Source organism: Coloeus monedula (genome assembly GCF_965178545.1).
Source record: "Coloeus monedula genome assembly, chromosome: 20".
NCBI classification, from domain to species: Eukaryota; Metazoa; Chordata; class Aves; order Passeriformes; family Corvidae; genus Coloeus; species Coloeus monedula.
In genome coordinates this window covers 7,472,598-7,497,207 of record NC_138800.1, presented here as the reverse complement: position 1 = coordinate 7,497,207, position 24,610 = coordinate 7,472,598, and the positions used below count along the sequence as shown (strand labels likewise).

At 44.3% G+C, this 24,610-nt stretch overlaps 2 protein-coding genes across 4 annotated transcripts in view; one reads left to right on the top strand and one right to left on the bottom strand.

The window, feature by feature from the left end:
- Positions 1–19,045, bottom strand: part of SPECC1 (sperm antigen with calponin homology and coiled-coil domains 1) — an 83,340-nt gene extending 64,295 nt beyond the window's left edge. For all 3 annotated transcript variants that reach the window (XM_082294401.1, XM_082294399.1, XM_082294400.1), the window contains exon 1: positions 18,973–19,045. The gene's annotated coding sequence lies outside the window, so the exon portion shown is untranslated. The remainder of the gene's footprint in view (positions 1–18,972) is intronic.
- Positions 19,046–19,276: 231 nt separating this feature from the next.
- TIMM22 (translocase of inner mitochondrial membrane 22) lies at positions 19,277–23,487 on the top strand. Its single transcript, XM_082294503.1, has 4 exons — positions 19,277–19,546; positions 19,918–20,114; positions 21,099–21,171; positions 22,243–23,487. The coding sequence occupies exons 1-4, from the start codon at positions 19,321–19,323 to the stop codon at positions 22,317–22,319; spliced, it is 573 nt and encodes a 190-aa protein (XP_082150629.1). The 5' UTR covers positions 19,277–19,320; the 3' UTR covers positions 22,320–23,487.
- Positions 23,488–24,610: the final 1,123 nt, after the last annotated feature.

The following is a 24,610-nucleotide window of genomic DNA, read 5'->3' as shown; positions in this document are numbered from 1 at the left end:
TCACTTTGACAGAGACACCGAAGCAATTTATTCCTGGCTGAGTCAGGAGTGGCTCTGGTCACATTTTACATCTCATAATTTGCTTTGTACCTGATTTCACATTCATAAGTAAGAACATTCACTGAACTCCCAGGACACAGATCTGTCTGGGGCCAAGGTGGATTTGACAGTGACAGCAGCCTCCAGGTGCCACCACGGTCTGTTCAGGGAATGTTTCTGCACAGAGGCAAAGGCGATGTCAAGTGCTCTGCTGCTGTTCTGGAGAGAACAAAGCCAGCGAGTGACATTGCCTCTGTTCGTCCTTGGTGCCTCTTGCAGGGAGGGCTGTTTACTCTCTCCACAGCAGCAACCTAGCAGCTCCTAAATAAAGGAATAAAAAAGTTACTAGTTGTTGCTAAGCATAGTCGTTACTCCATTAAAATTCTTAACGCATCCAGTGAGGAGCCATCCACTGATCTCATTAAGAATCTTTGGTGATGATTATGCTGATCACTGTTTTAAAGCCCTGACAGATATGTAAACTATATTACAATAGATAATATTATTTAGCATTCCCACAGCTCATGATCCACCTTAGCAAGCTTTGGTGCTTTACAGTATTTAAAAACCTATTTTTTAACAGGCTCTTAATCCTTTTAACAGGCTTTTGACATTCACTGTATTTATATGGGTGAACAGGCAACTACACATGCAAACTCTCTTGCTGATTAGATCTCCGAATTATGCAGATTTTGGTTTTTTGCAGATCCAGTGGTTGCACATACATTGCTTTATTATACCCTCCGGTTTTCTTCATAACTGCACCTCATTTTCCTGCCTTAAGCTGTACAGATGCTGTCTTGATATCCAAAGGAATTTAATTTTGAGTCATCCATGACATTTTAAAGTTGCAGTGGACTGATAGGCTCATTAGACCATGATGTTAGGGGTAAAAGGAAGAGGTACTTTAAAAAAAAACAAACCCAAACCACAGCTCAAGAAATCCAGCCAGTAGCCTGAGGCAAACTGGCTTTTTCATGTAAAGAGAGCTGAATTATTCACCATGCGGATTCAATAACATTTTACTGCACCAAGCAGATGAAACTAAAATTGAGAAGAAATACCTAGATTTATTAGTGTTTATTATTAGTTTTCCATGTATTTATAAGAGAACTGGCATTTGTAAAAGATGGAGTTAAGATTTCTCAGGTATTTGGCTAACCTGAATTTGCCTTGTAGATAAAGATTTCTATCTCTGAAGTGGGATTCCAAGACTTTCCACAAACCTTATATGGACTTCAAAGGATCAAGCCAGGTTGCACACATCCTAAGCTGCTTTCATTCCTAAGTAGGTGACACATATTTGAGTTATTAGAAGTACTGCTTCAGGAATAGTGCAAGATAAAACTATGTTAAAAAAAGAAAAAAAGAAGAAAAAAGTGAAATAAAAAAGTCCTGCTGTTCTTCGATGAGAGCAGAAAATCCATTCTCAGAGTCAACATCAGCTTTCCCCCTTCCCCAAATGCAATTTATTGCATTACAGTGAAACAAACAAAACAAAAAAAAAAGCTCCGTGGAAGTGGTGAGCAGTAGGGACAACAGAAAACTCTGCAGTTCAGCATCATAAAATTGCTCGTGGAAGGAGCTCATGGTAGCAGGGAACAAAAACGATTAACTTAGCTATCCCAAATGTCCGCAGCAATCAGGACAGCAAACACTGGCAAGGAGGTTTCTCTAATCCTGGTGTAGAAACAGCACATTTATAAAAAACATCAGATCCAGCTCTTATCTACTTGTCTTAGAAGTAACTCTACTGTATTTTCAGTAAATATCAGCCTTTCCTTCCACAAGGACCCCAGAGAGATTGATTTGATCTCTAGGCTACCCACACAAGGAGACTTGAAAGAGAAGCAGCTTTCCACAAGAGACACAACCAAGCTGTTTCTGCGCACACAGTGACACAAATCACTTGTTTTACACCCATTCTGTTCCAGCAGTTTCAGATGAGAGCTGCTTCTGTCCACTCTCATGGGAAAATGACTCGCTTTAAGCAATGCCTGGAGCTCTGTGGTTTTATTTTTCATTTTTTCATATCTCACAGGGAATTTTCCTTCAGAAGCAAACAGAATTAGTGCCATCCTGAGATTCAAAGTCTTTCTTTGGCATCAGGCAGAGCAGGGCACTCAGCTGGACAAACTAAATCCCTGTAGCATGCCCTGCTTGGAGCTGTACTCTGAAAACATGAGGAAGCAACCCCATGCTGAAATAAATGAGGACTCAGCAAGATGGAACATCAGAGCAGCAAAATTGGTTCTATTGCCAGGCACTTCCAGACTGCAGGGGTTTGGGGTTGGTTTTTTAAAAACCTTTTACACCCAAAAGTGATGTCTGAATACACTTCTACCCTGAAACAGGTGCTGCAAATGATAATCAGGAAGTTTACCAAAAATGTAAAGCTGGTCCTGACAGAGCTTTTTCTCTCAGTAATCCTCAGAATTCCCTGCAGGCATCAGCCTTTAAAAATTCAGGCCATGCTATACAGTTCATGCTTTCTTACTGGTATTTTTAAAGGGTATTTGGAATATTTTGATGAGGACTATTTTGGCAGTTGGCAGAAGTTCTGCAGACCATTTTACTTGAAATTTTACTGTTTTATTAAAGGCTGAGAATCCAGACATTTCTTTATTAGTCAGTCCACATGCATTTATTAATAAAAGTCTTTAGAACCAGCCTAGAATGATTCCCATTTTACAGCTAGAAAAACTGGATTAAGAATTTATCCTAACTCACAGGCAGTCAGCATCAGCAGAAACAACACCAGGGCTCCAGGATCTTCAAACTTGGCTGTGGATCAAAGGAGGAATTCACCAGTTCTCTGGAATAAACTTCTAGGATACGAATTCTGCTGACTACTAAAGGCTATTTTATTCTGAATAACTAAAAATAATAAATAGGTTGGTTTGAGTGATGATGAGCAATATTATTTCACACTCAAGAAACCTAGAAGTTATACTGTTAAATAAATAAAAATTATCAGCATATCTGCAGAAATGAAATTACACAGGAAAATCCCTGATGGGGGATGGAAATGATCTGTGCCCCACATACTTTACACAATGTAGGTTTTGGTGCCCCTGTCTGTGTGTCAGGACTAAGCAGGAGACTCAAACTAAAGCAGAGTCATGCAACAAAGATGCTTTGGGAAAAGGAGTGAAATAAAGAATTATGAAAACTCATTACTGAATCTGGGCAGGAATGTGCCAGATGGTAGCTTCATCAGGACTTGGGAATGCCCAGCAGTTCTGAAGAATGAGGCCGAAGTCCCAACTCTGCAGCTTAAGGCTCTCAAAGGACACAAGTGTGACTTTGGTGGGTTAAACCACACAGTCCCCAGTGCCATTTCCCTGTAATTCAGTTACTTTTCATTACATCCAAAGGTCAGACTATTCCAGAAGCTTTTTTACACACACTCACGAATTCAAAGCACTGATTTCTTTTATTTTTTTTTACATTTTTTTTGGTTAAATCTGCATCATGCTTCTACTATTTTCCTTCTAATCAGCTTCTGCTATTTTCAGACAAAGTATCAACTGGAACACAGAAATATCTAACAAGTTCAGTAAACTGTAAAGCATTTTCTAGTGGCACGTAGGAAGCTCTATGGCAGGATAGACAGCTGGGCTGAAATAGAATTCTTTTCTGCCTTTCACATCAATTAACTTTAAACAAAAATTTTTAGGCTTGACAGATGCTTCCATATGACTCATCTTGATTTCTTAACTGATATTAGGAATCAAACCAGGGAAGCTGATAGTCCAAATACAGGAATTGGTAACTTGGAGATAGATAGCATGAACAAAAATCCATTTGGAAATAAGATCAAGCTAACAAATAAAAACAAACTCCTTACTCTTTTTGTCACCTCTAGCAGCTTTCCTCAGGCATCTGCTCCTTTTCTCTCAGTAGTATTTCTGTGACTATTCATTCTCTCTTTGCTTTAATTTCTATTACCTTGGTTTTGGTGTATTTGAGGCTCTCAGTGCAACCTTCCTCCATCACTCCTCCAAGCAGACACTTGCTGGATTCTTGCTAGTACAAAGCTCATCTTTAATTAGAATTGGATGAAAAAGCCCACAAAAAACCCCCAAGCCAGAACACCTGCTTCCACCCTAACACAACTCAGACAAAAAAACCACCCATTTCCCAAAACTTCATCTCTAAGGCTCCTCTTGCTTTTGCTGCCCAGAAAGAATCCATTATAAACCTGACCCCAGACACTTCACTGTTTCCTCTGGTCTACCTCAGCAGACTCACTTTCCAGTCTCATTTGCAGCTGAATTTTCGTGGTTTGCTGGTAGAGGACCCGGAGACAAGACATCACTTGGAAATTTTCATGTCCAGACAGCAGGGCAGATTCTGCTGGTTTTATTCATGCCTCAAGCAAAGGTGGTTTTAGTGTTACTATTATTTTTCAGCTTTCAAGAGTGAAGAAAAATGTACTACAATAAAACAGCTAGGCAGCTGTAGGATACAAGTGATTTTGCAAGAAGTTAAAAATGCTGTTAAGCTTTAGATACAGAACTACACAGAAATTAAGAAATAGACATTCCCAAGGTCATTCATCCAGTCACTCTTTCGTGTTGTAGTTTGCTTTGCATTTTGTTTTAATGATTCTTCTGTAGAACTCCTAAACATCAAAAGAGCACTTCCACTGTGGCATCAGATGAGAATTTTCTTTCCAGGGGATATGGCTCTACCTCTCCTCTATAATCAATTATTGCAGAGTCAGTTCCTTTCCTTCCCCCCATGGTGTCAGATGGAAACAGATAATGGAAACTCCCTTGAACTTCCCATAGACAAAGTTTATCTGTGGTTACAGATAATGTGATCAGCTCACATTTTTGTGTTAAGGCTTTTCTTGCTTTTTTCCTCAGTGTGTTTTCAATAATTCTCTACAATTGGTATTTATTAAGTAGTACATAAATGTACTAAAAGGTTCCAAGGATGTCTGAAGTACATCAGACATGGCCTAGGCAAGGACAGGTCCAGGCAGCCACATGTGACAGCCATCAACTCAGCCTCCAAAACCATCCCAACAAGGCTGCCAGAGGCCAGGTCAGCAACTGCAAAACTCCATGTCTCAACATCATTCAAAATAAAATCCTCTTCCCACAGCAACCATTAGAGTCATTGATGACTTTTCCAGGCGTGGAGAGCACTGCAAAACCTTCTGCCCACCCTCCTCCACAGAAGCTCTCCGTGGAGTTTTGGATTTGTCAGTCTTTCACTCATCGTTAGATCACATGAGAAAAATGCAGAAATCACAACAAAATCCTCATGTGTACACATGGACAAGGAATTGGTTGGGCTGCATTTCCCTTGTCCTTGTTCCATGCTACTGGCCATTAATGAGGCAGGAAAATACAGATATCTTTACTGTCATCCAGCACAGTGACTGATGCTGGAAAACCGAGCCAAAGCTGTACTTGGAGATGTCTGGGAACATGCTCATCCTGTAGTTTGAATTACACTGTTTGTACACGGATTCTCCATCTCCTCCTCCTCCTCCTTCCTTACATTGATTATCTAACCAGTCACCATCACACAGCTCAGAAGAGAAACTCTGCTACCTCCTTATGACCCCTGATCTTATAAACGTGAGGATAAAGAAACAAAAATCCCAGCCCAGCTGTAATTTTCTACCCATTAGCAATGATGTGGCAATTCTGAATCACAAACATCATGTTACTGAAGGATGCACAGGAAGATTCAGGAAGGCTAAAAATGATGCATTGATTCCAAACTCCCTTTTTGAAGTTACAACCATGTTATAATCATGAAGAATTAGGTCACCCTGGCCTTTACCCAATATGACTCTGTCCCAAATAGATGGGTTTAATTCATGTTCAGTATATTGCAGGTGGAGAACAAAAACATTTTAGAGCCATTTCAAGGCAGCTATTGCTCATTAATCCTGGTTCTTTGAACTACTGTCCCAGTGAATACAGCACAAAGCAAGTGACACATACGGTCACTTCATGTTTTGCCAACCCACAAGAAGGAAGAAAAGGAGGCTTCATTTCAGATACAGAAAGAGCTATATAATTGCTGAAGAAATTAAGAATAATTACAAGTGGTTTGCCTGATAATTACCTGTCATTATGTTTTTCTGTAGCATAGAGGGTAGATACAACTACAAGAAGGAAAAGGAATGATGATGTTTTTTGGAAAATCAGAGATGCACAGCATGTGGATAGAGGGTGGTCCTGTCTAGTGCAGAGACTGGCAGCTTCCCTGTCCCCTCAGAGCATGGAGGGATGATACCACAGGCAACACATTCCGTGGAATTCCACCTGATTCCATCCTCAGCTTCAGCACAGAGTCATCACACCCCCTCAGCCATGCAATCTTCCTATGCCTTAGTTTTTCTATTTGTAAAAATGGGATAATAATTGCTTGCTAAATAGGATATTTATGAAGATGGACTCATTCGTTTGCCTTGCACAGGAACCCCACAGAAAAGAAAGCAAAAATTAGATAAATCAACATCTGTCACGCAGCACGCAAGCGAGCAGCCTCACAGATTGCCACATGCTGGGATGTTTCCCTGACTCCCGTTTTCCATCCATCACAGTGCAGAGAAATAATTGAGATTTGGAAGCTATCCCTTAAGGAGATATTTATCTCCCATTAAAGTGCAGAATAGCTCACTTGAAGTTAATAAACTGGGAACTTCTGAGCGTTTATGAGTGACAGTGTGAACTTCTGACAGAAAGGGCTCTTTGCAAAGATGAGGCCATAACTCCAAAGCTGCAGGAGAAACCAGAGGACTTCTGCATTTTAAAAATATTCATAACGAACAGGAACAGAACAGACCTAAGCAACAGTGCCAACAGTTTGCAGTTGTGACTTTGGGGGCCACTGATGGACTTAATGACCCACCTTGGTGGGCTACATAATGAAATTAAATTGGTTTAGAACTGCACAAGAAAGGGAAGGGGTAGCACATACCCACGTGCACGTTAGGATGAGGAATTTCTGTGGTAGTTACGTGTCAAATTGTGCAAACAACACTGTTTCAGCAAATCAAGTATCCTCTCTGCTGCTGAGGTTACAGGGGCTAAGAACACTTCAATTTAGAATGAAATATGCAAACCAGAAAGGATCAGTAGGGGATATCTAGAACTGTACACAAGAGAAAAGGTAGAGAATCCCTGTTTTCAAACCAGTTCTACCACTAATCCTTTACTGCTACACACACAGGGCTTAATTAACATCTCTACAACTTTGCCATATTACCCACTCCATAAATGCTGGTATTATTACAATTGTTATTATGACCAATCTTCATCCACAACACAATTTTAAGGACAACAGTCGAGGTGCTATAATGAAAGGGTCCTGCTGAGAACCTGACCAGCTCTGTGCTGTGGGGCTGTAAGAGGTACCTGCTCGAGTGCCCCAATGCTTTCCCTGATTCCCACAGACAGGAGCTGCCAAAGCTCTTGGCTTAGCAGCCCATTCCCTTCTGCCCTTCCTTGACTGGACTGTGCACATGCAGTAGCAGAGGAAACTCTGCTTGTGCTCCTGCTTTGTTTCACTGACGGGGAACAACCGTAAATTGCCAGAGGAGAAAGCAGGAACAGAAACAGCTTCACCCCTTCTGTCTCTAAATGTATGTAGCTGAGCAGAAAATACAGTAGCCAGCTCTCACAGGGAGGGGGATTTCTTTCTGTGGTTGCAATGGCTTTTAGACCACCCCCAGCCCATTTTCAGCTAACACAGACCTGTTTACACTATACTTTTTATTAATTCAATTTAGTTTTACATTGAGATACTATGAAAAAAGTGCTGCTGAGCAAAGCAGGTTCATTCGTTTAGTGAATACATTACTGACCCAAGAATCCTTCTAGAGATAACACAGTTCCCACATTTAAAAAAAATAAATAAAATAATAAAATACTTACAGTAAAAGCTTGTTCTCTTTTCTGCGTTAAAAAGAAAAGTGTCTCCCACTAGCTTCTGACAGCATGTGCAAGCCAGACTGAAAATTCAGGGCTTGAGTGCTTCCCTGAGAGGAAAACCACATTGCAGAGAGACACAGAGAGCTGCTTGAGAAATGATTCACACACGGAAGCGAGCTGGCTCCACCGGCGCCTCGGCATTCAGCACACACACAGGCACTCGCTTACTCAGGGGAATGACAAATATTATATTTTCATCAAAGCAAGGAGGATTTATGCAAGAAAGCAATTTGTAGCCTACGTCCAAAACACTGAGATGCTTCAATCCTTAAAGCAGAGGAAGAGCTTCTTTCAGGGTCCCATCATCCCCAAGAGCAGAACTGGACACTGGGCAGAGCAAAAACCCCAGATTGGTCTGGGTGATCCAATCAAGCAAAAACATGCAGCGCAGACCATGGAGAAAGGGCAAGGAGGTGGCATAGAAAAAAGGCATTTTCAGAGGAAAACACAGAAGCAGCTTTCAGAAGCTTTTATATTCCACAATAACACATCCCCCAGAGTGCCAGCAGTCACAGCCAGGACACCTTATGACATTTCCCTTGCCTCCATCATTGCTTCAACAAAGTGGAAAAGTGGGTGTAGGGAAGGAATATGCACTAAGACAGAAGCTTTTACAAAACACCAGAATCAGTCCTGAGTGACTCGAGCTGCCCAAGAAGGGTCAATCTGTTCTTTATTTAGAAGAGAGCAAATAAAGGACAAGAGTGAACAAATGCTTGAGAACATCCCTCTTTAAGATTTTTGAAAAGAATTTCGTGTTTGAAAACAGGAAGAAAAAGGCCAGAGGTCTTAACAGAGTTAAAGCAAGCAAAGATAGTATCAAGTTGAGGGAGACAGAGGGGATGCAAAGACATGAAATCCAAATTTCAAACAGAAAACGAACATGTTTAAAACAGGGGTTTTTGTCCAATTCTGTCTAGAGAGGGTCTGATCACCTCTGGTGTCTTTGACCAAAGACATTCAGACTGTGACTACAGATCAGGAATTCTCCCTCCCAACAGCAGAAACCTGATATATAAGTCATGTTGATACTACAGGAGAAGTTTCTAGTAGAGAAATAGGGAAGATTTTTAATATTTGAAATGTGTTGCTGGATCTGAATAGTCCAACATTATTGCACCCTCCTTACTCCAGGTGCCAAAGGGGCCTGAAAGAAGCCGATGTTATGCCAAGAGTAAATTTATGTTTCAGTTCAGTGTTGGCACCACTACTGTTATCACAGAGTAACCAAACCTTAAAAACAGATTGAGTGCAAGCCAAATTGCCTCTGAAAATTATAGATTTGGGATCCAACTTTATGATATTCTTGAGAGTAACAAACTCTTGCCTTATCTTAAAATGCCAGAACAAGACAAAAGAGCACACCATGACTTATTTAGCACATGACAAAGCTCTGTGTTTGGCAGGTCTCAAGCAGACATTATTGAAGTCCCTAAACCTTCAGTCAGGTGCAATTCCAACTGTGCCAGCATCCACAATGTACCAATCCTTCTGTCCAGCCCACTTTGACAGCTTCTTCAATACCCAAGGACAGGCTGTGTGCCCACTGGTAGAACTCACCCATTCTGTATTTTTCCACATTTAGAGTTCTTGAGATTATTCACAGCTCAGATAAGGAGGAAGTTCCTGTAGATACTTGATCTGAATGCAGTGTTCCTCCTCCCTGAGGAAGTGACCCCACACATGATGCATGCATAGGCAATAAAGTCACTTAGGTAGCCAGGGGAGGGACTGCAACTCACTCCTTCTGCTCTGAGTATGGACCATCTTCAAAACCAAACAGATGCAGCACAAAAATACCAGCTCAGGGCAAACAGCTGCAGGTGCCTGGACCCTGAGCTCACAAATGAAGGGGACATGATGTGCAGACACCTTGCTGAGAAGCTTCTTTGTCTGAAGAAAACAAACCCTTTTTGGACTGCAGCGTGCTGCCCCTCTGCCATTGCTGGTGAGTTTGTTTGGGCTCAGAAGGACACAGCAGTGTTGGCAGCTTGATAGGTTTTCCTGTCCTTCAGCCAAGAGAAATAAAGAACTGAAATGAGGGAGTGGGGAGGCAAGATGAGCTACTGTATTGCACTCTCAAATATCCTTGGGATATGTTTGATAAATATAACTTGACCGAAACCTAAAAATGAAATGCTTGGCTGTAAGGAGACAGTCACAACATTTACATACTTCAGCTTGGGTAGACAGCCTGGAATAGTGGTGGAGAACTTCCCCAAACCCAAAAAGACCAGACAGTGTATTTGTTTATTTAGAGGTTTTCTGGTAGCAGTTATGGCTATAATTATCTGATCTCTTTAGTTAGACCAAAGAATTATTCAGCATAAAACCTTCTGAATTGATAAATTGCCTTTCTGTTTAATGAAAAAACAGCTCAGAAACAAACAGCTAAAATGAGTTGGCCAGGCTCAAAGAAAGCCAGGGCCTTAACCATAATTACTTTCACACAGCCAGGGTGAGAAAACAATTCCAAGTAGCAATATAAACTTTTTTCAAGTATCTGCCAGGTTCTCACCCAGCTGGTAAAATTGGTTGACAGACAAAATAACAGTGAACATATTGCCTGCATTCTGCTCCATGCACTTGCTCCCACAACTTCCCAACAAGGTATGAGAGAATAAGATCAAACCTCACCATTAATACACCTTCAAAATACTGCATTTGAGGAATTTAAAGGCTTTATGTTGCAAACTGCAGTAATGGTACAATTCCACAAGAACAAATATGGATGAGAACTTAATGAAATTGGCAAAGGGCAGAATTTTGAGTGGCACAGCTCATTTGAGAAGCAAATGCATAATGTGGAAAAAAGGCTCACATAAGGAACAAGGCTTAAAATATCTTTGCATTTACAGATATTTATGCCATATTTAACTGCTTTTGTGCATGAAACAATCTTAATTACAAAGGAGAGAAATTCCATAAACAAGGCTATTATGTCAATAACAATGTCTTTTTAAAGCAAGTCTCTAACTGAGCTATAAGGCTTGGAACATTGCTGTCTGGAGTTATAAAACCAAAAGTAATTACAAAGGCAAGCCTGCATCAGACAGTGGGTATTAGTGGAGTCAGGCCATGGCTTTGGGACAGCATTTACTCTGTGCTGTCTTCCTTTTTGGACATAACTGGTACAAACTTCTTTATTTTCTCAGTTGCAGTGCAGATGTCAGGAAGTTCACTCCGCTGGTGGACGTTTGCAGAGTGAATCACGGGGCACCACTTTCCATTTTGACAAAAACAACTGCTGCTCAAGTCAACGAGCTGCTGCTGATCGAATGGGTGGATGGAACTCCTGCAACTGCTGCCAAAAAGCCTCCACCAGCACAAGCAAGCTGTGTGTGCTGGCTTGGAGAACTGGGATTTATTTTTTCTTCCCTGTTCTTAAGAGAATACTCACGGTTTCATGTTCTTACTCAACACCTGAGGGGCTCAGCCTGTGGCTACCATCTTTGACCTGCAACTGGAGGAAATGCTTGTTGCTGGAAGAGACTAGAATAATTAAACTGGGGGGAGCAGGGGGAAGGCAGATAATGTTTTATGGAACATGGAGTGCTATAGGAGACAAGAAGAACAGCTTCCTCTGGTGCCTATTGCCAAAATTTCAGAAGACCAGACAACAACTTGAGAATTTCCAAGGGAACAGCCACTGAGTCAGTCAAAAATAGAATTAGGAAACTGACTGTTTCAAAAGTAAGAGTCTGTCAGATGTGCCAGCATTTTTCAGTATTTCTGTCATTTCCGAGAAGAACACTCAAGAGTTAACACACATTTATCTACCAAAAATAAAAGCCAACCCACAGAAAAAGGCAAAATGAGAAAGGAAATCTATGTACCAAAGGAACACTCATCATATTTCATATACTTAAATGAAAATCACTGATCACTTTTGCACACATTTATGTGAAGTTTATTATTCTTTGCAGTTTTCAAATGTCTCTACTTCCTTAGGCATCATCAACAAACCAAGGACAGCTTTCCTGCAGTCACCCTGCTATTCAAAATGTGGATAAATCGAAACGTGCAAGAAAGGCAATAGTCAGTGCTCTTCCCTGAAAGAGGAAGATAACACTTACACTGTTCTTTTTTACTAACTGATTTTTTTTTATTTCACTGATTAAAGGAAAGAAAGACTTAAGGGAAAGGGAGCAACTTTCTATTTTATTATTCCTCGCTGTTAGTTTTCTGATAGATAGGTTATAATGTGGCACTCATTAACAATTCATAGAGAATTACCATATTCAAGTAGCACAGCAAGTTTTTACTACCTAGCCAGGCAAAATACTGCACAACCCTACTTGCTCCCTTTACTTATTGTCCCAGAGGGATCTCATGCTGGAAAAGCTGGCATTTTATCACCTAATGGGAAAGGAATCCCAAAAGGTTCGGCACTCCAAGGAACCCTGAACAGAAAAACATTCTATGAAATCACTGACAATGCAGAGCTGCACACCAAAATTAAGCACTGGAGAGGATGTGTGCTGGAGGCTGCCTTGGAATTAAAAACCCCAACGGGATTCTGGAGCAATGCCCCACTGCTTTGAACTTCTTGGTGCGTTTCAGGGGGATGCAAACGAGAGACCTGAGGTATCGGCTTTGTTTCCGAGGGATTCACGCTGGAAGTGCCGACAGCCGGAGCGGGAGAGGAGCTGTGGGATCTGCCCAGACCCACACGGAGCATCACGGGGAGCCCAGCAGCAACCAAACCAGGACACATTCACAGAGGGCACTCAGGAAGCACGAGGAGTTCAAGTCCCAGGAGAGGAACAAGCCCTCTAACGCAGATCAGGATTTAAAAAAGAAGGCTTTTGGCAAGGTTTGATTCCCCACACAGCGATGCCTTGGAGTTCCCATCTCGTGTTTCCTCTCGGCGTCTTTTACAGACACTTGATCATTGCAGTGGCTTAATAACTCATCTATTTTACAGGTCAGCAAATGAAAACACCTAAATTACTGACCAAATATCACAAATTAGCAAGGGTCTACAGTGCCCATCGATTTTAACTCCCATATAAATCAGCAGTTTTGACAGACATGCACACTGTGATACAGAGGCACCCAGAAACTCAGCATAGAAATTTGGCTTTGATGATGTAATCAAATCCAGAAAAAAGGGAGAATCTAAATTAAAGTTCAACAATTCCTTTCTTCTAGACAGCTTGTATGAACAAACATGTCTGCTACCCCTTAAACTTTTAAATCAGCTTAGCAGACCTGAGAAATTGAACCATGCAGCTGAAATCTGAAGTGCCCAAACACAGAGATCCTCCCAGCGTTAACCACAATGCTACAGAAGAACCATTAAGAAACAAGTAGTGGTATAATGCAGGCAAATTCCATTCTGAGACCCAGGTTCTGCTTTCAAGACTTCTTAGGAAATTATTTCCTTGGATCTCTTGGTTGGCTAGCCTAATCACTTCAGATTTTAAACCCTCAGTGCAAATCTGGCATTCAATAAACCTTATAACTAAAATGAACTATAAGCATCTTTAAGCTCAGCAAAATAAATCCTGGTATGTGGCTCACATTGCCTACGAGGCAGGTAAGGACAAATATCAACACCACCAGCATGAGCTCATCCTGCAGGCACAATCTTCCCATCAAACGTGCTCAGTGCCACTCGTGCTGGCTCTGCTGTGCCAGTTGTCCCCACACACACAGAAAGTGGATGCAAATTGCTCCTCTCCTCAAGGTCTCACTTTCTCGTGCAGCACAGCCACACCAAACAGCTCATTACCAGAGCAGAAGCCTCCCTCACCAAAAGGCCTAAATGCCAGAAGCAGGAGGCACAGGCAATGAAGTGGGAAAGCAGCAGGAATAGGTGCTCAGCTTTCCATGTTTCTATAAAAGCAAGTGATAATTTAAAATCTCCAGCAGATATTAAAGTAGGAGGGCAATGAAGCAAGAGAACAGACTGCATGAAAAGGAAGAAGTGCCCTATGGAGTTTATGACCTGTTTACCATAAGTAAATAAATAAATGAAAGCAAAACAACCCCCTGAGGTGACAGAGTTTACATGAGGGACATCAGTGACTCTGTCACGTGGAAGCTGATAAAACAACTGTCATTGCAGAGCAAAGGATTGATTGGCCACACAACAGGAACGTGGGAAAGAAAGCAGATGTGAGAGAAGGGAAGAGGAAGATTTGGAAATCAGGACAGCAGGGAAGTCACCCTGAATATCGCCCACTAACACCACTGCCCTGGTATACAGCAGCTGAAGGCCAAGAGGAAAAAGAAGGAGCAGTTTGAGAAAACCAAGAAAGAAGAAAACGCACAAGCCAGTTCTGTTCTTTCTACTTCACATTGAATCACTCAGCAACTCTGCCTGCTCCTGTGGTAGGTGGAATATCACAATTTTGCATCCTTCATTAGGGTTAATTAGTTCTCTTGGTGACAGTATTGAAAGAAAGGCCAAGTGTTGGCTCAGTCAGAGGGAGTGACGTCTTCCCACTCCTGCAGGAGCCTGCTGTCCAAGGAAAGCCTGGGCTGTCCCTGCCTGTGTAACTGTCCTCTATTCCCTGGTCTGAGGACAGGCTCCAAACCAATCTTATTCCTTTCAGTTCCACTAATATGCACTGCTGTTAAAATCAGAAATATGTTATTTTGTCCTCTTTGATCTCATCCAAACCGTGAAAACAACAGCCTAAGCATTTTGCCCTGCTGTATCTTGGGGAGCTGGAAACCTCTTACCAGCAAGAAACTCTTACAGCAGTTACCATGGTGACACTGGTAATAGATATTTAAAGGCAACTCACTCATAATCACATCTATTAGATATCAGGAGGCTTTAGTAAGAGAGGCACAAAAAGCTTGAAACCAGGGAGCCAACCAGGCTTGGTGATGGTATAAGAAATTTATGGGGAGGGATCTGCTTATCCCATCATTTAGCTGGACACAAAGGGCTGCTGTTCAAATCTGGAATGGCACTAAAGCTTGCAGAATAAACTATTTTTAGTTGGTCATTTAAGAAATGGTTCTGAAAGCCTCATTTCAATAGTGGTACTTCAATAAATCCTTTCAGAGTGGTCATTGCCAGAAATACAACAAATAGCTGTACCACAGCTCCATCCCCCATTAGAACCAGGCTGCTGGGAATCTCCTGGTCTGCCATCACTCGATGGAAACTCGAATCTGGATAAAGCTCTCTGAGTTGAAGAGGTATGTTTAGTCATATAAACGTTAAAGAATTCATTTCTTTAGGTTCTAGTCCACAGCGTTCCAATCCACTGGAGCACAACTAAGAGAATCTGCAGAATCAGATCTCCAGATAGGGAGCCACTTCACCAGCTTGCCTAAGCCTGTGTAAGAGTCATCAAACCAAGATCTCCTTCCTCTTTTTACTGCATATTTCCATGACAACTTTCCTGCAGTATCAACTTCTTTATACTGGAAAGGTCTCTCAAAGAGAATTTAGGCTTCTATAGCAACAGCAGAAAGCCCTGAGAGATGATGATGCCTGAAACTTTACCCGGATCTTTTTTTAGACCACACAAGTGTGTTTCAAATTTTATAGGTGAAAACAAATGTGTAATATTGGGCAAACTGTGAAGAGGAGAAGGAGTACCTTGCTGAAGTGGAACAAACACAACGAAACCACCTTACTTTCAAAAGGGGTGCAGACTTTGATATCTAAGACATTAAGGAGAGCAGACAGGATCAAACACTCATCTTGAAAAGCCACATCCTGTTCCTTTTCTCTGAATTACAGAGCACAGTCACAAGGAACAAGTCTGCTGATCCTAACAGGGGATTTTAGCCAAAGATCTCTCTCTGCAATCTATTTTATATTGGCCTAAAGCATTAAAAAAACCCCAAAAAACCATGAGAAATCAGTGAGTCAGGATGTCTTTTGAGTTTTAACTCCAATATACCTGCCGCCTACCTACGATCTAACCTTTTTTTTAGTACTTTAGCTGTTTGCCATGGTAGTGACAGTATTCTCCAACACTGAAAGCTACCTTAGAAGAAAAAAACCCAACTGCACACTTAAATAAGTTTGTTAAACCCAAAAGCCAAGAAAAGTATAGAAGCTGAAGCAGCTTTCCTTCACCGATTTTAGATCTATTTCACAAAGCACTTCTCCAGTGTGCTTTCAAACCTGAAGTCTTTAAAGAAAAAAAGACAAAGCACTACATTCACAAGCTCAGAGTGAAGTAGGAAAGGATCACATTTAATGTATAGATGAAAATACCATAGGGTGGAAACAAAGCTCAGCAGGTCCCAGCACCTTTCCTTTTGCAGCCACTGGAAACCTCTTTGTACACAACAGGTGAGATCAGCAGTGTGACCACCTGCAAAGCAGCCACACGTTCTTCTGCTTGTGGTAATTGAAAGCTTTTCCTTTTGTCATTAAAATATCCACTAATTTATCTCCTCTTCTTCTCATTCACCCCTACATTATGACAGTTCTGATAAGGAAAAAAAGGTGGGAATGAGTGAAAAAGAATGGACTTTATTTAATTCTTGTTGACTTCCACCTTCAGCCACTTCCTGCCCAATTGTATAATTTCAGAAAAGACTCTGGAACTGGCAGTTTGACAAAATAAAGTTGAGGACTGTGAAAACTTATTTTAATTTTTTAATAGCACTGCTAGAGTGTCTTCAAAACCTGGGAACTCTAAAACTGAGACAATATGCAAAACCAGGATTTCTGACAAAACCCGCATTATTTCCAAGATTTACCCTGTCTGGAGAATACTGAAGTGTGGGAGTCACTGAGTCACTGTAAAGGTCAAGTGAAACGCAATTATTCAGCGTCGCCATGTGCTGCCCTCTGCTGAAAACAGACACCGAGCTCCTTGGAGCAGCACAAAAGCTCGGGATCATCTGCACCCGCTGCTGCCGTCACACTCAGCCGAATTCAAAATGTTTCATTTCATGGGGCTAGGCAAGGTTAAAAATAACCTAAGCTCTTGCACTGGACTGAACAGCTCCAGGAGAAAAGAGCGGCTTCAGGGACAGCAGCCAGGGACTGGAGAAGGAAGAGGATCGGACGCATGGGCTGCGCACTCTGCGGTCATGAAGGTTCACAGGCTTGTGAAAAAGAAACAGCTGAAAGTTTCATTTGAACAACTTGTTTATCAAAGATGTGTTGAACTCTCATATTCCCTCACAAATCCTTAATCCTCCATCTGATTTCACCCACACGAAAAATCTGTTCAGGCAGATGAGATTGTTCAAATACTCAGGCACAAGAATTTGTTCGTATGTAGAACACAGAACAGCGTGAATGGGAAAAGGAGGAAACTATTAAATATCTAAGGGGGGGAATAACACGTAATTCCATACTAACATCTATAAATAAGTATATTTTATATAATCATATTTACAAAATATTTATTAAAATATTTTATTTACGAACAAATAGTAACCCAGTATTTTCTCCAAAACTCAGGAAAAAGGGAAAGAAAGTCAAAGCAATATTTCAACTATACATATAAACTCTCACTGCTGAAATTGCCAATCCAACATATATGGTTTTTTCCCCTTAGGCCTTCGGAAATTAGGCTTTGCTGTGTGACTTCGAGATCAGCCCAGCAAGGTTATTTTGGATCAAGGAGAAGATTGAAATCTTAAATTCAGGGTTCCTTAGGGAGATCATCCTGCCAGCAACCTCCCCTACCTTGTAAAGATTCTGCGGTAGTAGATTTAAATGAAGTGCTTTTTCACGGGTTTTGACCAAAAAAAAAAAAAGGGGGGGGGGGGCGGAACACCCCTAAACAATCAATTAAAAAAAACCCAAGGACATAAAAAAAGAGGGAATAGCAGCGGGCAGGTGGGCCCCGCTGGTGCAGCCAGTAGAGGGCAGTGGGATTTAGAGGAAAGTTGTTCAACTTCGTCTAGTGAAGTATTTGAAGTGATAAAACCATCCATTTAAATCTTTATTTGAACCTACCTACACTAAGACATAAGCAGGACAGAGAGCGAAGGACAAGAGTAAGAAAGAAAATGTATTATTTTGGGATCTCTAAAAAGCTGTGTTTCAGGATATCAGGAAGATTTCGTACCAACGCATCATGTGTTCAAATTTTTAAGCAATTTTCCATTATTGAAATACAACAATTCCACGCATCCTATTGAAACCAACACGGCTGTTTCTCACGGGTTTAAAAACCTATGGGAACTTAAAAATAAAATAGAAAAACATCAAATAAGAAGAGAGGTATTTTTAAGGCAGACCTATCGTCACTTGTGAAGATGAAAACTGGTTCTAGTCCACAAGAACAAGAAAGTAAAACAGGTGAAGAAAAAAAGCAACACAAGCAAGGAATGTAGATTTTTAATGCGCACTGTGCCTTGGTTACCAAAGGGAAAAGCAACATTTCTCACCTTATCACCAAACACTACAAGCTTTCCAGAGCCAAGGCTCCTGCACGATTTGACACGAGCCAAGTTTGCCTTTTGCGACGGAAAACCCGATTGTGGATATTGTCAGAGCCCTTTTGAGCTACGCACGTCCTGAAGTAACACCGCTGCTCTACGCCAGAAGAGAGCGAGCTCTCCCCAGGGAGGCAGCCGGGGATGAGCCGCTGCTCCGCTGTGTCCGCCCGGCCCGTGGCACAGCGGGGACACCTCTGCGAGCCTCGGGTGCCCTGGGCTGTCCGGAGCTGCGGGCACGACCCGCCCGTCCTCCCGCTGCCCTCAGAGCCCCGCGGGGGCTGCGCCTGCCGGGCTCGGCTCCGGCGGGACGCTGCGGGCACCGGCAGCGCCCGTGCGGGACCTGTTGCCCTCAGACACCGGCGCGGGGCCGGAGCCAGCCGTGGGGAGGCTGCGGGGACACGGCGGCGACACCGCGACACATCAGAGCTTCCCGCTCCCTCCTCGCACCTCAGCCAGGGCACAGGGACTCGGTCCCGCACTGCGGCACCTCAGCGCTCCCCCAGCACGGGGCTGGCCCGCGCGAGGCTGCCGGTTTTCCCCAGCCCAGCCGGTCCCCCCGCGCTGCCCCTCGCCTCCCGGCGCTCACCTGCAGCCGCCTCTGCCGCCGCGCTCGGGGATGCTGCGCAGCCGGAGCTCTCACCTCACCTGCACCGGCCGCACCGGCCGCCAGGGGGCTGGCGCACGGCACGCCGGGTAATGTAGTCCCCGGGCTGCTCCGGACGGCCAATCCACGCTACGCGCCGCGGAGCATGCCGGGAGTGGTAGTTCTCCCCGACGGCGCCGCCGCGAGGCATTCTAGGAGATGTAGTCACAGCGCTGCGGTGCGCGACCGGCGTCTCGCCGCTGCGGAACTACAACTCCCGTGCCCTCCCGCCGCGGCAGCTGGAGCGGGCCCGGACGCGGCGCCGAGCGCCTGTGGGTGTGCGAGCCCGGCATGGCGGCCCCACCGCCTTCAGCCCCGGGAGAGCCGGCGCCGCCGCCGCCGCCGCTGCAGTACAGCCTCCTGCTGCAGCACCTCGTGGGCGACAAGCGGCAGCCCCGCGTCTGGGACCCCGCCGCCCTCGGCGGCATCCCCTGCCCGCCCAAGAGCGAGGAGCAGAAGATGGTGGAGCGGGTCATGGAGAGTTGCCCCTTCAAGGCGGCGCTGGCTTGCGTGGGAGGTGCGGCGGCTGGAAGGACGGGGCGGGCAGCTGTGGGATGGTTCGGGGGTCCCTCTGGAGTCGGGAAAGGGGCGGATGGAGGAGAGGCTGCAGCCCCCGTGTTTGATTTTCCTTCTAAGCCTCCTCCGGTGCCTGTGACGTGTCCCAGGGAGCGATCTCTGTCTGCCTTCCTTGGAGAGGCACAGGTGCTCATGGCCTTTCCTCAGCACAGCCCAGGCTGTCAGAAGTGTCCATAGTACCAAGCGATTCCTGCCCCTGTCACGGTGCAGCGCTCCCAGGCAGCGGGACGGGAGCAGAGCCGCTTCATTGCCTTCAGGGAATGTGCTGCTCCAATCCAGCCAAGTTCATTTCATACTGTTTATCTTTTGCAGGATTTGTTCTGGGAGGTGCATTTGGTATCTTCACAGCTGGTATTGACACCAACGTGGGGTTTGATCCCAAGGATCCCTATCGCACTCCCACGGCTAAAGAGGTGCTCAAGGACATGGGGCAGCGAGGCATCTCCTATGCCAAGAACTTCGCCATCGTGGGTGCCATGTTCTCCTGCACAGAATGCGTGGTAGAGTCGGTGAGTGGAAACCTCTCAACCATTAAGAAATGTTTTCTTGTACTCTTTAAAAATCTTTACTAGATCCAAGTAAGTACGTATATCCCCTTTGCAATAGGGCAATGGAATAGGCTACTTTGTTCTTTTTTGGCTAGCAAAGCTTTTCGGCTTTGGGATCTGTCTTCAGAGCTGCTGTTCTCTGACAGAATGAAGATCTCTTTTGCAATAGCAAAGTCCTTTTCACTTTAAGTCCTGAATGTATTGGCAAGCAGAGGCATTACTTTTTAAAACCCTAGCTACAAGTGCTTGTGTAAAACGTCACACTGTGAGTTGCAACATGGCAAAAGTTCCACACGCAGAAAGGGATCGTTTGATGAAAGTTCTTGAGTAACAGACCAGTTTTCATCTGTCCCCTACAGCCAGAAATGACCTTGTGCAGCTCAGTGGTAAATCTATCATCTGCTTTTTTAAAATAGGAAAATTACCCTGTTATGAATTTGAGTCCTGCCTTTTAATTGAAAGTCACAATTACTTCTTAACTCATCTAGAAGAAAAGTGCATCTGCTTGCACAATGGAGCAGAACAAAGAGATCTCTGCACTGGTGAAAATCCAGTGTGTCCTGGCTATGGAAATAGTCCATCTTTGTCAGCAGGTGCTGTGACTCTCACCTGGGCCAAGGACCAGCTGCCTGGCTGGGCTCAGGGCTGCTCTCATGTAGTTATTGCCCTTTTAAACTCAGGGCTGTGTTCTGTGGGCTGTGCTGGCTCACCTGAGGATCCTTCCCACAGCACTGCATTGCACCATATGGTTTTGTCTTACCTCTCCCACTTACCTGCTCCTTCCTCGCCTCCTGGGCCTGCAAGTTTGGGAGTGCAGGGCCATCTGCTGAGAGCAGAGGGAAGAACATCCTCAGCTGAGAAGGGGATAGAAGGTCGTTGCTGTTAGCACAGATACTGAGTGGTTATTCCGTGTTTACTTGTTGACTCTGATTTCCAATTCCACAGTATCGTGGGAAGTCAGACTGGAAGAACAGCGTTATCAGTGGCTGCATCACAGGAGGAGCCATCGGCTTCAGAGGTTGGTGGTGCCTGCTGGGAACTGTTTCTGTGGTAACTGTGATAAACCTTGAATTTGGTTATGGAGCACACAATGTTCTTAGAGGAACACACACTGCAAACCTCTTTGCATGGGGTTGTGGTGAATGTGGGAGCCCGCTTCAGACTGGCAGAACTGCACCCTCGCTTTCCTGTCAGCTCCAAGGATGAATGTGGATAAGGAAGGGTTGGTCATACAAGACAGTGAGATTGGAGGAAAATTAGCAAAATTCACTTGAAAGAAAAATCAGATGGTGGTGGCTGTCCACACTCTTCTGTGGTGTCATGGGAGAGAGCCAAAAATACAGAGCAACTGAGAAGCTCTTGTGTTAGCAGAGGTCTACTTAGCTCTACCATTTCACTGTCTCTGCTACTCTCCTTTGAAATTAGGACTAAAGAACTCTACTTTCTTCTTTTGTACCATGTGTAAAATGCTTTTCTCCTTTCTCATGTATCAGTTCAAACAGACAATTCTACTTACATGTGAAAGAGAAGGAGCACGGGGGTTTTGGTCCAGCAGCACTAGTGGGGACTTTCCTTTAGTGATAACAGCATCTGGGAAAATCCCCAGGTAGGAGAGAGCTGCTCTGCTCATCAGAAATATCAAATTTCTCTCACCTCTCCTTAAGAAAAAAACTTGTCCATGGAGCATAAAAGAAAAGAAAGCTCTTGCAAGTGCATCTAATTGAGCTTGTTAAGTTGTGTCTGTCCTCGACCTAATCCTCTTAGAGTTGTCAGAGCAGTGGCTGCTCTTCCTATCCCTCCCTAGTCCCACCAAGCCACTTGTAGGGCTCAGATCAGAGCACACTGAAATCAGCAGTGGCCACTGGAGGGTTCTCTTCTGTCCCGTGGGTGAGGCTGAGGACACAGCACCCAGAGAGCAAATCCTGCCGGCCCTGCCGAGGGTTGTACGTCAGGCAGTGGCAGTGCCAGAGTTCCCTGGGAGGGCACTGCCAGGTTCCTGCTGGTGTGAGCTCTTTGAGCCAGCACAAGTTAGTGGGAAAAAGAATTAATTTCCTACTTTGTCTCATTGTTTCCCACCCTTGCCTTGCAGCTGGGTTGAAGGCCGGGGTGATCGGCTGCGGAGGGTTCGCCGCTTTCTCCGCTGCGGTCGATTACTACCTCCGGTAACAGCCGGATCCCTCGGGAGCAACATTCCCTGCTGCTGCTGAGAGCCTGCATCACGGCACAACCATCAGGCTTACCTTTCCACTGCCTCTGGAGTCCTGGTCAGTGCGAGCGGAGCGGCGCTGGCCGCTTTCTGAATGACTAACAGCAATCTGGCTCCGAGCCCTGGCAAGCTGCTCCAGGCAGGCTTGTGGGAGCACGGGAGGATGGAGCCAGGCACAGAGCAGCATCTCCAGGACGGATCAGCTGACTGTCAGTTTCCAGGAAACACGCCTGGACTCTGAGCTCTTTCGATCCTTTGGGGCTGATTTTGATTAAGTCTGTTGCTGGCATCAAAAGAAGGCAGGAGGACAATCTTCAAAGAGAAACGCACCGATTTAGGTTACCACATATTTGAAGGTGCTGCAAGTGTTCTAACAGTCACCAGTTTGCAGCTTGCTACTTTGTTGGGGAGAGGTAAGATCCTGTGGAGAAATAAGTTTGTTCCAGGCTTTTCTTAAAATACCATCTGAAGACAAACCACCATCTGTACAACTTGTCTTATTTCAAGTACAGAGATGAGCGCCAGATTTCTTTACCATGTTTTAAAGGGAAAAGCAGAAAGGAATCCTTAGCCTTAGAGCTGTGTGGTTACTGGCAGATGAACAAAACAGTTTTAAGGGAAAAAGAGGTTGTTGCTGAAGTATAATTCTCTGTAGCCACTTGGCTAGCCTGATGTAACCTCACTGTGGGAGTACAAAAAATCTTGCTACTGCTTTAACTGCCCCAGGCTCACCCCATTAGTTCCAGCAGTTTGATAGGAGACTTAGAAAGCAGAGTTGTGAAAATAAACCAGTGTTTGACAGATAACTGGGCATTCACTCAGCATACAGCCTGCTTCCCATCGTGTCCCTGTGCCACCACATGCCCCAGCGTTACACAGGGGCAAGTGAAGTGTTATTTCTGCACTACATTGGTGCTGAAATCAACACATCTGTTTGTTAGCTCAAGGAGCTGCTGCATCTTCGATCGCTGTTCCTATCTGCCCTCCTGCTCTTCTAACCAAGCTCTGTTCTCAGACCTCAGAGGCTCATTTTTAACCTTCATTGAACCATTCCATAAAGGCAAGCACTCCCTCTCATCTCTTTGAGGCAGTGGGATTTCAGATGCAGTGCACACACCCAATAGGGGTTCTCCCACCCACCTCCCCTCCTTTGCGTTCCCAGTTTGACATCCCAGAACAGTGACAGCCCTTGTTTACCTGGAAGAGCAGTACTAGCAGTGTGTTTTGGCTGATAGGGTGGTCAGTGGTCAGTTTGGAGGCACGCTGGCTCCCATTCCCACATGGAAAAAAGTGGGGAGATAGCACCATGTGATCTATCAGATGAGGTTTCCAGATCTCCTGATGTCCCTTGCCGTGCCTGTTCAGTATCCTCAGGCCAGAAGCTGTGCAAGTCAGCTGAATTTTAAGCTTGAGTAATTCTAGGCTGATTAAACAGGCTGGCTCCAGACAGTCCAGGTTTTTTTCCTCCAAAATGCAAGGATGTAGCCCAAACCATAAGAAGTCTCTTCAAAGATTGCCTGGCATAATGCCTGTGCTTATACCACTGGCTTGAAGTGCAACTAGCAAGAATTCCACGACAGAAAGAGAGGAAGCTGTTCTGCCAAGGTGATCAGTTAGTGCAAACAGCAACACCACAGGGCTTCTTTTGTGCAAATATCGGGGCTTTGCATTTTTATTAACATTTTTTTTTCTCCTCACGAGGTTTTACAGCCATTTAAAGTTTATAATCTACAGAAATTGAAACAGAACACAAACAAAAATATATCCTTAACAACTTTTGAAAGTCAAATATTAATTAACAGTTCTATTCTACCTGTAGCTGCAAGAGTCCACCCCCCTCTTTTCCTTCCTGTAGGGACAAGCAGAAGCCAGTCATGGGGTCAGCCACAGCCTGTTGTGCTGGGCTGTGGGGACCGGGCCTCCAGCCACCGTCGTGGGGGGAGATTTGGCTGTACAGAGTCTCCATCTGGAATGACAGTGTCGTGGACAGAGACTTGGACACATGTAACAAATCAGACACACACAGGGGTCTGTTGTGCAGTCAGATCTAAAGCTCGGCCTCCTTACTGGGTCCAGGGCCAAGACAGACACCTGGTTATTTTCTGCAATGCTGTTTCCCTTCTGTTTAGCTGGTAGTCAAGAGGAGCAGGGTCTGGAGTGTGAGCCCTTTGGAGGGGGACTGAGACCACCCCTCCTTGGTTGCTTTGCTGGTGCAGGGCTGGCAGGTGCTGCCTTCCCCAGGGAGGTGGCT